The following is an 11,964-nucleotide window of genomic DNA, read 5'->3' on the forward strand; positions in this document are numbered from 1 at the left end:
AAACGGTTAGAACCCCATTTACATGATAAGAGTATCTTCTTGTGATCAGATCAATGACTGTGAATACTTGAGGCTAAAAACAAAACATTTCAAAGGAGATTGAAATTTGCTCAAATGAGCAACCCCTTTATTTGTGAACCTTTCAATTTAGTTACAAAACATTTGCATTTTCTTTAAATGACAAAAGGTGTGGATACTATGAAAGTAAAAGTCATTCGATCAACCATTTTGCTGGTAAATAAAAAAAAAAAAAAAAAGAAGAGAAACAAAACATCAACAACAAAAAAATTAAACGAGTCTCCTGACATCTTTTGCGAACACACAGGAAATTATAGAGAAAGTTTATACATTCCAAAAGGCGCTCTCACGCTTTTCAGGAGAGCGAACAGTAGCTTGGATCAGCACTTGATTTCACGCTAGAGTAGCCCAGAACATCGTCTCAAACATGGTCAAATGGTTGGTGTTAAAAACAAAAACTTAAAGCATCACAGGCACTCTCAGAAGACCAACAAAAGTGATCAGTACCTACCTCTGTGTCTGCAGCCATATCATACACAGAGCTTTGGGTTAATGCTCATTATATCAGAGCTGGAATTAATGTAATGCCTAGAAAGTGAATCCAAGGGTGGACAAAGCAAGCTCTGGTCCCATTCCATACACCAGAGTTCATCAAACTTTGAATGAAGTGATAAAGTCAATCACTTTGATCCATTCTTACATGAAAGGTAGTCAGCGTACAAACAAATGTTCAGCATATCGCCCGGAGATGTTACCAAAGCCAATATCAGGATCAGACGAACCGCCGGAGAGGCACTGTAATTAATAGAGTCATTCAATGCCAAAAACAGCGAATCCAGTCGTGTGTCCAGAGGAAGAGGAGAGGTGTGCTAGTCTACAGGGTTCACGTTCCCTGCAAGAGGATTCTGGGAATTAGCTGTAAAGTGGAGTGCGTGAGGAGTGACCTCTTCTCCGTGCTAAATGTAGAACTGATGAACGGCCAGCTGATCCATGAACGGCCGCACAAGGTTATCGGTGGCAAAGTAAAAGACCAGGCCGAAGGTTATGGAGATGGGGAGAGCTGGAAGGGCCTTTTTGAAGATGGCCAGGAGGAGCAAAGTTAGACATAAACCCTGTGGAGAAAAATAAAAAAAATCGGACTATTAAACAAAACACGCAATAAGAGGGAACAGTTGGTTTGTGTTGAGATGTTTGGAGATGGCACTTGCTTAAGTAGACATCTGGGAACAATTCATCTGTGCATGTTACTGCAAAAAGTTTATATATATAAAATAAAATGTGTATTAGTTTTCTTTTCCATCAGACTGAAAGAAGTCTTTTAAGCAAAAATCACAAAACTGACCACTGCATGAGAAAACAATGGATTTGCTTTAAGTGTCTTGTCTTAATTATCCTAACACTTTCTGGGGCCTTTAAAAAGAGAGAATACTACCTGAATTACGCATGAATTATGAAATACGTATTTCTTTGGTATGCTTACGATGAGAATGGCCACAAAGCAGGCTAGCGTCGTGTTCCAGTCCCCGCTGGCTGTGGCTGATGCTTTACCCACCAGCATACTGTAAAAGATGAAGTCTCCCAAACCCAGCTTCACACCGCCTGAAAAACACACACAAACATCAGCGTGTGCACAAAGTCCTGCTCAATGGGCCAAAGAAAGCAACCGTATTTTACAGCCAATATGTCAAATGATCTTCAATTAATGTCCTGTTTTTGGCATAAAATAAAAATGTAGCCCTTGTTGGCTACTGCTAAAAATATACCCGTGCTACTACTACTACTTGTGACTGCTTTTGTGCTTCAGGATCACATATACATTTTCTTTTTTTCCATTATTTATTGATTTAAATTCTATTAAACAACATTTTCTAGTTGACTACTGCGGCCCGTTCCAAGTGGTTCGATTAAAACTATTTGGTATTTTGAAGGTCTGATCATGTGACACAGACGGACGAGATGCTGCTACACTTACGCTCTTCGTCGTCTTCTACGGGCGCCGGGCGAGCGGAGGGCATGTCCTGGATCTCTCGTCTGCTGTCCTCAGTGGACTGCATGGGGCCGAGCTGATGCTGCTGCTGATTGACCCAAGCTGGGGTGAAGCCTCCATCATCCTCCGGCTGAGCCGTGGGTGCCATGGCAACTACGGGAGGCAGACTCAATGAGCGACAGTCGTCTGAGAAAAGTTGAGCTTAACAAATGAGCAGCAACACAAAGAGGCAAATACCAATCAGATGCAGCCGGCGCTGCTCACATGATCCACATTTATAGTAGAAAGACTTATATGAAGCGTGACCAGTAGGAATAACTAGTACCGTTTTTTTAATGCCCGATGACAATGAAGATAGTAATAACACATTAATAACAATTAATAATTTATAATTATTGTATTTAACTACAAATTAAGAAAGATTTATGCAGTAAACAGCAACTTTTTGTTTCACAAATAAATCTCAACTAGAAAACCAAAAGGCTACAGATGTAAACTTCAGAAGCTCTCAGAGCTAGATTTTTACGACATTGGCAAGTTTTACAAAATTAATGGATATAAATGCATATATGCTTACAAAAAAAGCAAAAGGTATCATAGCACATACTGTTCTATTACTAATATATATATATATATATATATATATATATATATATATATATATAAAAAGTTACTGTATTTTTATATACCACTTTTTGTCTTTAATAGTTTTTGCCTAATGATTCATAATTATTAAATTTTTAATTTGAAAACTAAAAAAAAAAAAAAAAAAAAAAAAAAGTTTTATTTTCGACATCTCATTGGTCAAACACATCACCCAAAAGAAACTGAAAAAAATGTAAATCAAAACTAATAATTAAAAAAGGCAAATAATTTGTTTTTATTAGTTAAAAATTTACAACATTTTAAATAATGAATTGCCTTCTTTTTATGTGTTTGTAATCAATAAAATAGCCTTATATATATATATATATAAATAAATATAGCCTTGGCAAGCAGAAGAAACTTCTTTCGAAACATTAAACTGACTCTAAACTTTTGAAAGGCAGCATGGATATCTTCGGTCAATGTTTTCTCTCTAATGAAGCATTTTTTGACACCGATCTGAGTCTCTTGCAAACACTCACCCTGGTTCTCCTGTTGAGGAACTGGATGGCTGGAATTATTCCTGGTCTCAGCGCTGTCCGCCATATTAAACAGCCACACCATGGTTGCTGACGAATCAAACGAACATGTAAATATGACCAAAACAACCAAACCTTCAACTAAACTTCTGAATTCAATGCTCCACAGGCGGAGTAGACAGAAGTGCTTCTTACAGGAGTAAATGAGAGCGGGAAAGATGGGTTCGTTTCTCTCCTGAGCAGTTTCCACAAGGATACGCAGAGGTCCTTTCGGGCACAACACGGCCAGCAGATCTACAGCAGAGCAAGAAAGATCAAAACAGCCATCATGAGCGCTTCAGCCGTGAGACGAAGCAAACGCACTCATCTTCAGAGACTGACCGTAGACGGATATAGCAGCGAGGATGAGCCAGGCAGTCCACTCCGGCAGGTACTTGATGAAGACCAGGGCCATGAGAGCGCTGATCATGATCAGATAGGCCTGCTGGAGCCGCAGCGGACCCTTCCAGTGGATACAGATCATTCCCACCACGCCGAAGTTCCAGATGATCACCGCCAACGTGAAGTAGTCCATGGCCACGTTGTACGTCTTGAACACTTCCCTGCGGTGCAGAAACACGTGTGCAGCTGTCATCAGAAGCAATGCTTTCATAACAGGCACGCACATGTACATAAGCAACACTAGGACAAAGAACCGGATCTCACCCTAAATAAATGAAGGAGAAAAAGAAGAGCAGGAGAAGGTTGGAGAAGAACAGCCAGGCTTGAATCACCTGCAAAAAAAAAAAAACATGGAGAAATGCATCATGAGCTTGCAGCGTGGGTCAAGAAGAGCCCGTGAGCGTCCTACAGACCTTGTAGCATCGGTACTTGTAGAGCACCACCAGCACCAGGGTCATGACCACTATCACACTGATCATGATGGTGGCGTTGAGCATGGAGTTGAGCGCACGCTGCCCCACCGTCTCGGTGTCCTCACGGAACGGAGTGTAGATCCTGCCAAGAGACGCAAGCCATCAAAACACTACATTTCAATACAATTCAACTGAACACCTCAACAAACTTGCAATCTTACGGTACAACTTAACGTACATAAAGTCAGAAATGTTGCCTTGAAAAGAAACAAAAAGCTATTTTATTTCAGTAATTGATCATTTGAAGAACTTTTCATAAAAACGAGCTCATTAAGCCCTCCTCTAGTGATCCAAATAGTAATTAAAGATCTGAGACGACCTTCATTTATACTTTTTTCTCTTCTGCTGCTGCTTTCATATACATATATAATATAATCAAATCCTCAATAAGATGAAACCACACCCCTGACTGACATACGCAAAAACACCCCTCTCCCAGAGAGTGCAATATCCATAGAAATACAGCGGTGCAAAATACGTCTCGGAGGACGGAATCGCTCGCTGCTCGATTAAACTACTGTTTATTTGCGTACTTGGTCTTGTTTTAATAACAAAGGTAAAATAAAAATGAGCTAGGTTTAATAATATGATCATTATAATTAAGAACCGGAAAATATGCAACGGTGATTGCGTCGTGGAATCTCCAGAAAGCTTCAAAAAGCCACGGCTCAGTCGTTTTGCGTCTGATTCCAACAACTCACAATCATTTAAAGGTGAACTAAATGCTCATTTCACAAAGCAACAGTTGATCCAGTAATGCAGGGTCGGCGGAGCTTTAGCACCGTCTGGAGGAGAGTCACAGCATCGCTGGACACACTGATCACTTCCATCCTCCCAGACACTGCTTCAAGCTTGTGCTTTCCGATGAGGCAGAGAGCGGCGTTTTCCAGCACCGTGATTGTAGTCGGTGGTTGGCCGAGTGGTTTTGTTTTTAGGAGGTCTCTCTGATCATCATCTCATCATCATCTCAAGCTGCACGACTGGAGGAGTCCTTTATCGAATCACGCAGACGTTCAACGTTTTGCTCGATTTATATTTCAGACCTACCTTTACAGTTTTTGTTAATGCTTTGAATGAGATTTTTGGGGTTGCATGCTTACACTTTAAATTTAGTTAGTCATTTTTGACATTTTAATAGCTTTTTTTTATGTCTTTTGTGTGTTTTTGGCACATATTATAGCACAAAGTTAAACTATCTGAAAATCTGAAATAATTCTAAATTGAAATAAGCTAAAAATGTCTTAAAGCCATTTATAAGCACATACTAAGCCTTATTCTACACCCCCAATACCTAAACTTAACAACTAACTATTAATAAGCAGCACCCTGCCTATAATACACAGTAAGAGTGAAGTGATTGAGAGCTGAACTGTGATCTTTTTGGGAGATTTTTGCCTACAAACCTATCCTCTCCAGGATCAAGTCAGGACGTGATGCTGATTAGCATTCAGCGTTCTCTAAGCATGAGGAAACCAATTCTGTCAAGCAGCCCTGAAGGGCACAAGTGAAACCCAACTCCCTTCTTTTAAATGCCGTACTCACAGCTGCTGGCCGTCCTTTTGCGTGTAGAAACTGACCGACTTGATGGTGGCCACGACCACCACCATGCACAGCGTGACGGGGATGAACAGCATGATCACGTGCTTGGCTCCGTACTTGAGGGTGAGCTCCTCGTCCTCGTCCTCCTCGCTGTCCGTGACCACCTGCGGGGGCCGGGCGGTGGGCGGCTGGCCGTTCAGCTCCACCTCGGTGCGGCCGGGAGTCGTCTCCGTGTGCCGGCTGACCTCCGGCCCGTCGCTTGACTGCAGAGAGAGAGAAACTAAAAATCACAACAAGACTCGGTGCGCGTCTCAGTGCTGTTCGGGGGTCTGTGAGTCTCTGCATTGTTTAATGTATTGTAACTTTTTCCTTCTCTTTTAACCGACAATCATGCAAACATTACTATACCTTTTAAAGGTTTACTTAACAGAACGATGCAAAATAAAAAATACTACCGATGATATTTAAAGTTTGGGGAGAGTACTTCTTTTAAAAGTCTCTGCTCATGAGGTTCAATGCATTTGATCAAAAATAGAGTAAAAATGTGAAAAAGTATTATAGTTTAAAGCGACTGTTTTCTATGTGAATATATGTTAAGCTGTAATTTATTTCTGTGAAGCGCAGCTGAATTTTCAGCATCATTACTCCAGTCTTCAGTGTCACGCAGGCCAGAAATCATTCTAATATTCTGATTTGGCACTCAAGAAACATTTCTGAATATTAGCAAGGTTAAAAAGAGTTTGTTTTTTTTAAACCATGATGCATTTTATTTTTTCAGGATTCACAGATTAATATAAAGTTCATGAAATAGAAGCACTGCATGTATCAAATTATTATATATAATAACTGGAACGTAACCCTAAATTAAAGCTCTCTCTCTAAATATAATTACACTATAAAAATGCATAAAGTAAATAAATGCTTCCAACTGATTAAAGAGCAAAGGAACACAGCTATAAAGAAAAATCTGAATGCTTTCGAATCGAAATATACAGCAAGATTAAATCCAGATAAAGAATGTTTAAGTGTAAACGGATGCTTTGAGTCTTTAAGTATTATCAAGCGATATCTGATCAGCTTTCCTGCTAGCCTTCAAAGATTTATGGCCGTGAATCTAACAATGTTATCTGCACAGTAAGAAAAAAAACAGCGATGTACGAAAGCAAAGCCAAGTGTCAAAGTACTGCGGCGTCCGTCACGAGGAAATGAGTGAGTTTTCCAGCTGTGATCGCTGACAGAACGCTTGAGATAAAAAAAAAAAAACCCCAATAAATACCTCCATCTGACAATATCATGGGTGCGGTCACCTACACTACTGAGGGCACTACAAATAACACTTCTACAAAGGAGCTCAGGAGGAGATCGTTCACCAAGAAACTATTGAAAAGAAATAATTCCCATATGACCTGTTACTTGCGTGCGCTGAGGGGGACCACAAAACATATAAATCACATTGCTTACCACATTGTTGACAGCATTTTCCACATTATCAGCCATCGGTGCTGTGAAGTGACCCAGGGATCATAGACACAACAGGATCTGGATCACAAAGCACAAATAATCATGTCAAGTTAATATTTCCATCCACGGCAGGTCAGTTATTTGATTATAAGACCATTTACGTTCAGAAAGAAGAACCTGAGGTGCGTATTAAGGGTATATTATATTTATGTTATATATAAATAAAAAACACTTCTGAGGGGACACCGGTGATAGTGCCTGGAATCTGTGATATATAAAAACTATTATCACACACTATGGTTCACTAAAGCACAGACGGCTTTAGTGTATCTTGAACTCACGGTATTATTGTGGTATTTGTCTTAACAGACAGCTGAGGAAATACTGTTTCCTTTTCCTCTCCAAAACGACTCCGAATCGAATTATTTCCGTTTCAGGCAAAACAACCGTTTGTGACTAAATAAAGCATCGATTCATTTGACATCAGCGTAGCTCGAGGCTAGTCAGCGCTTCTGATAGCCGCCTGGTTATCAACCGCAGCTCTAGATAAATTACGCGAATCCGCTATAAGTGAACACTTCAAAACGCAAAGGAGTCGTCCCTACTTTTGCACGCGAAACTGTTCAAGTAAGCACGTTTAAAGATGAATGTGTGACAAACCTGGAATCTGGATTCTGGCTGATAAAAGCCCTCAATACTGTGAAGCGGGACGCGGTGAGACTGACACGGAAGCGCTGAGAAAGGTCAACGCTTGGAGCTTTTCATAATAAAAGTTAATAGAGAATTCAATGGCATGAAATTCACTGTTGCGTTCAAGTTATTAAACTTGAGAAATATGTAATATGGAAGAATTGATTTTTATCTTAACAGTATATATATATATATATATATATATATATATATATATATATATATATATATATATGTATATATATATATATATATATATATATATATATATATATATATAATTGAACAAGTTTGATGTACATTGTACTTGTTAAAGAGTAGAATGTATACCCCTCAATTGTAATTTTATTTATTGATTTATTATAGTTTTCCCCCTCACATTTCTATTGTTGTGAATTGTTTTTATGAAGTAAATAAATAATTAAAAAAATAAATAAATAAATATATATATATATATATATATATATATATATATATATATATATATATATATATATATATATATATATATATATACTATACTATACTAATTTACTGGAATGTTCCACGACCACACCGGTTAGCAATAAAGAAACATGCGCAAACGTATTATAAGAGACTTTTATTTTGAAGACCGGAGCTTCCGTTCAGTTATGTTTATGCTCCGCACGAGGAGTGAGCTGTATGTTAAAGATGAGCGGGATAGAGGCTTGGTATATGGACGAGTCCAGCGAGGACCAGAAGCTGCCTCACAGACTGAAGCCGAACCAGCCCGTGACTCTCAAACAGCTCGAGCGGATCGGAGTTTATTACTGGAAGGTTCGGTCAGAAATGACGCACAGATTAATAATGCACGCGCATCACGTTACAGACAGAAACTCTGCGCCTGATGTGTATTTTTGATGAAGGCAAACAGAGTCAAATACGAAAATATAGAATCATCTTGAAAAATAAATGATTTTTTTTCTTGTAATTTATTCATGATTCATGTTTCTTACCAACATATAAAACATAACCCTTTATGGTACTGTAAGTTAAGTAGTTATAAGCAAACAATATTGAATGGCATTCAACTATGATGAACAGTTTAGTTTTTTACTGCAACAACAACCTCATTGTGACCAATATACCTTATTTACTTTAAATAAAAATAAATGTTGAATAACATTAATTAAAATAAAAAAACAACATACATTAATTTAAGCTAGCTGGAAAAAGTAAAATAAAAAATATATATTTTTAATAATACTATGTATTAAAAAAATAAAATAACAAAAACATAAAAGAATTCAAAATATTAACAAAAATGAATAGTATTTTAGTGGTACTGAAATATTTCTGGTTGTCTCTATTTTTAGTTAAATGCTGATATTTATGAAAATGACCCCGAACTTCAGAAGATCCGTGACGAAAAGGGTTATTCCTATATGGATATCATAACGATTCACCCGGATAAACTTCCTGATTATGAGAACAAAGTAGGTTGTGCAGATTACCTATATGCAATGTGTATGAAATAAAAATCCTTGTCGGTGTATACTATGCTCGTTTTTGTTCTTTCCAGGTGAAAATGTTCTACGAAGAACATCTTCATCTTGACGATGAGATCCGCTATATACTGGATGGATCGTCTTACTTTGACGTGAGGGACAAAGATGACCGCTGGATCCGAATAGCTGTGTCTAAAGGGGATCTTATCACACTGCCGGCGGGAATTTACCACAGATTCACCGTCGATGAAACCGTATGTGTCTCAGAATCCACCGAAATAAAGCGTTTCCATCCAGTCGTGTGTGTGTGTGTGTGTGTGTGTGTGTGTGCGCGGATGGGTTAAATGAATCACGCTTCTTGTCCACTTCACACGCTCACACCCTCAGGCCAATCCAAGATCAGGCTGAGTGTGTTCAGGTTTGGAGAAATGTGTCTCAGCAGTAGATGCTCTGTGAATGGGTGCCGTCAGAATGAGAGTCCGAACAGCTGATAAAAACACGCTAATCCACGTCTTGAGAAGACAAAAGGAAGAAACATTAAAAAAAAGCGGTCCGTTTTGACGCGAGAGACATCGGAAAACCCTGTTAATCGTTACGGATTCAATTTCTACGTTAATAAACATCTTAACGCCGGATTTGTTTCAGCTTCTGTCTTCTCCAGATGTTAAGTGATGGACTGTGGATGTTTTCATCATCTGTCTGGACTCTCGTCCTGACGGCACCCATTCACCGCAGAGCGTCCGTTGATGAGACACCGACGCCACGCCGCAGTTCTCCAAACCCGTTGAAGAAACGGACTCAGCTACAGATTGAATGCAAGCGTTCTTTCTCGGGTCAGCTCATTCTTTAACCGGAGCGGCGTTTTGGTTTTCTCTTCAGAACTACACCCAAGCCATGCGTCTGTTTGTCGGGGAGCCGGTCTGGAAGGCCTATAACCGTCCAGCTGACGACTTCGACATCCGTGAAGCCTACGTGAACTCCCTGAGGTGCCCTTGATCGGTGACCGTCGGGAGAATCAAACTCTGCTGTGCCTTTAACAAACACTTTCGACGGGAGCACTAGATCTAATAAATCATTACTAAATAAACCCACGACTATTTTAATGTTTTGTAGAATTAACTACATACTGTTCAGCTTTCATGAATGACTCGTTTGCATTCTATACTTGTACTGATTATAATTTAGCAATGCTGCAAGGAAACACTGAACTAAATAAAGACCAGTAAACGGTCTTGTTAGACGAGAAACTGTTTGTGTGTATGATCACTAACACGCTATTCTCTAGACATGCTGTACTATTCATACAGTAAATAAGCAGTGTTTATAGACATATTATGCTATCGATTGACTTAAAAGAGACTATTAATTCGATGATGTAAAAGTATATTTGTTCTATGATTAAATAAAACTCTTATTTCCTCTGCATCATAGTTGATCACAGCGTCAGAGACGTGTGAAATGTTGCATGATTTCTCAGAACGTTTCTTAGAAAGTTTGTGTAAACATCCAAGGATGGGAACATGTATAGGTTAAAACACACACACACACACACACACACACATATATATATATATATATATAAGGACACAGATTAGTGTGCATCCTAAGAATGATTTATTAGTCAGAATGGGAGATGCCAGACTGATTTGATTATACCATTACAACACTTTGATAAATCAGATTTTTCTGTCAGCTTTTAGTCATATAATAGTCTTGGGACTATTATAACCCTAACCCTAACCCCTAACCCTAACCCTAAGCCCTAACCCTAAACCCTAATCTAACCCTAAACCCTAACCTAACTTAACCCTAACCCCTAAACCCTAACCCCTAAACCCTAACCTAACCCTAACCCTAACTTAACCCTTACCTAACCCTAACCCTAAACTTACCTAACCTAACCCTAACCATGACCCTAAACCATAACCTAACCTAACCTAACCTAACCCCTAAACCAACCTAACCCTAACCCCTAACCTAACCTAACCCTAACTTAACCCTTACCTAACCCTAACCCTAAACTAACCTAACCCTAAACCATAACCTAACCTAACCCCTAAACCAACCTAACCCTAAACCCTAACCTAACCTAACCCTAACCCCTAAACCCTAAACCCTAACCCTAACTTAACCCTAAACTAACCCCTAACCCAGTGGCTTTCAACCTGTGGGCAGCAACGGTAGGGGGGGCCGCCAGTTATTATCAATAGAAATAATAATATTGCTAATGTACGTAAAAATGTGTAGTAATAATTAAATATCATAATTAATTAAATAACAAAAAATAATAATAAACTGTTACTATGCGTTCACTATTCCAGGTCGTTGATTGGTTTAAAAACAACCCGCCGATTTAGGCTATGTAACATATTTTTGCTGCATACATGCCAAAACAGATGTAAACATGGATAAATGGTTGACAACGGGATCGCTGAAAAGGGAAAATACTTCATCTACATTCATTTAAACTTTTTTGCAGTGGGCCTCGAAAATATATGTGTTTGGTTGTGTGGGCTGTGAGTTAAAAAAGATTGGGAACCACTGATCTATAATAACACTTCCTCCAGTGAAAGAATAAAAAATCTGTTGTCTCTCACAATAAAATCTGTTTGGTTTGTAAATCTAGGCAGATTTTTTTACTGCTCTCACAAAAAGAAGTATGTTTGAGTGTGTTAACAGGATATTTCTTTTAAACTATAGGAAAGTATATAATTTATTATGGACTCTACTTCTTATGTTCTTCTCAGAAATAGACATAAAAT

At 38.7% G+C, this 11,964-nt stretch overlaps 2 protein-coding genes across 3 annotated transcripts; one reads left to right on the forward strand and one right to left on the reverse strand.

The window, feature by feature from the left end:
• Positions 1 to 99: 99 nt before the first annotated feature.
• psen1 (presenilin 1) lies at positions 100 to 7,782 on the reverse strand. Of its 2 annotated transcripts, none has more exons than XM_043263612.1 (11): positions 7,704 to 7,782; positions 7,044 to 7,121; positions 5,586 to 5,845; positions 3,984 to 4,125; positions 3,835 to 3,902; positions 3,511 to 3,731; positions 3,325 to 3,423; positions 3,133 to 3,219; positions 1,991 to 2,158; positions 1,499 to 1,617; positions 100 to 1,130 (listed from the first exon to the last, which is right to left on the reverse strand). In XM_043263612.1, the coding sequence occupies exons 2-11, from the start codon at positions 7,077 to 7,079 to the stop codon at positions 975 to 977; spliced, it is 1,356 nt and encodes a 451-aa protein (XP_043119547.1). In that variant the 5' UTR covers positions 7,080 to 7,121; positions 7,704 to 7,782; the 3' UTR covers positions 100 to 974. The 2 variants fall into 2 exon arrangements, with proteins under 2 accessions (XP_043119547.1, XP_043119548.1); XM_043263613.1 differs by lacking the exon at positions 7,704 to 7,782 and adding an exon at positions 7,385 to 7,673.
• Positions 7,783 to 8,347: 565 nt separating this feature from the next.
• adi1 (acireductone dioxygenase 1) lies at positions 8,348 to 10,625 on the forward strand. The gene is made up of 4 exons (XM_043263144.1): positions 8,348 to 8,531; positions 9,071 to 9,190; positions 9,277 to 9,456; positions 10,082 to 10,625. The coding sequence occupies exons 1-4, from the start codon at positions 8,397 to 8,399 to the stop codon at positions 10,196 to 10,198; spliced, it is 552 nt and encodes a 183-aa protein (XP_043119079.1). The 5' UTR covers positions 8,348 to 8,396; the 3' UTR covers positions 10,199 to 10,625.
• The last annotated feature ends 1,339 nt before the right edge of the window (positions 10,626 to 11,964 follow it).

Source organism: Puntigrus tetrazona, chromosome 17, assembly GCF_018831695.1.
Source record: "Puntigrus tetrazona isolate hp1 chromosome 17, ASM1883169v1, whole genome shotgun sequence".
Taxonomy (NCBI): Eukaryota; Metazoa; Chordata; class Actinopteri; order Cypriniformes; family Cyprinidae; genus Puntigrus; species Puntigrus tetrazona.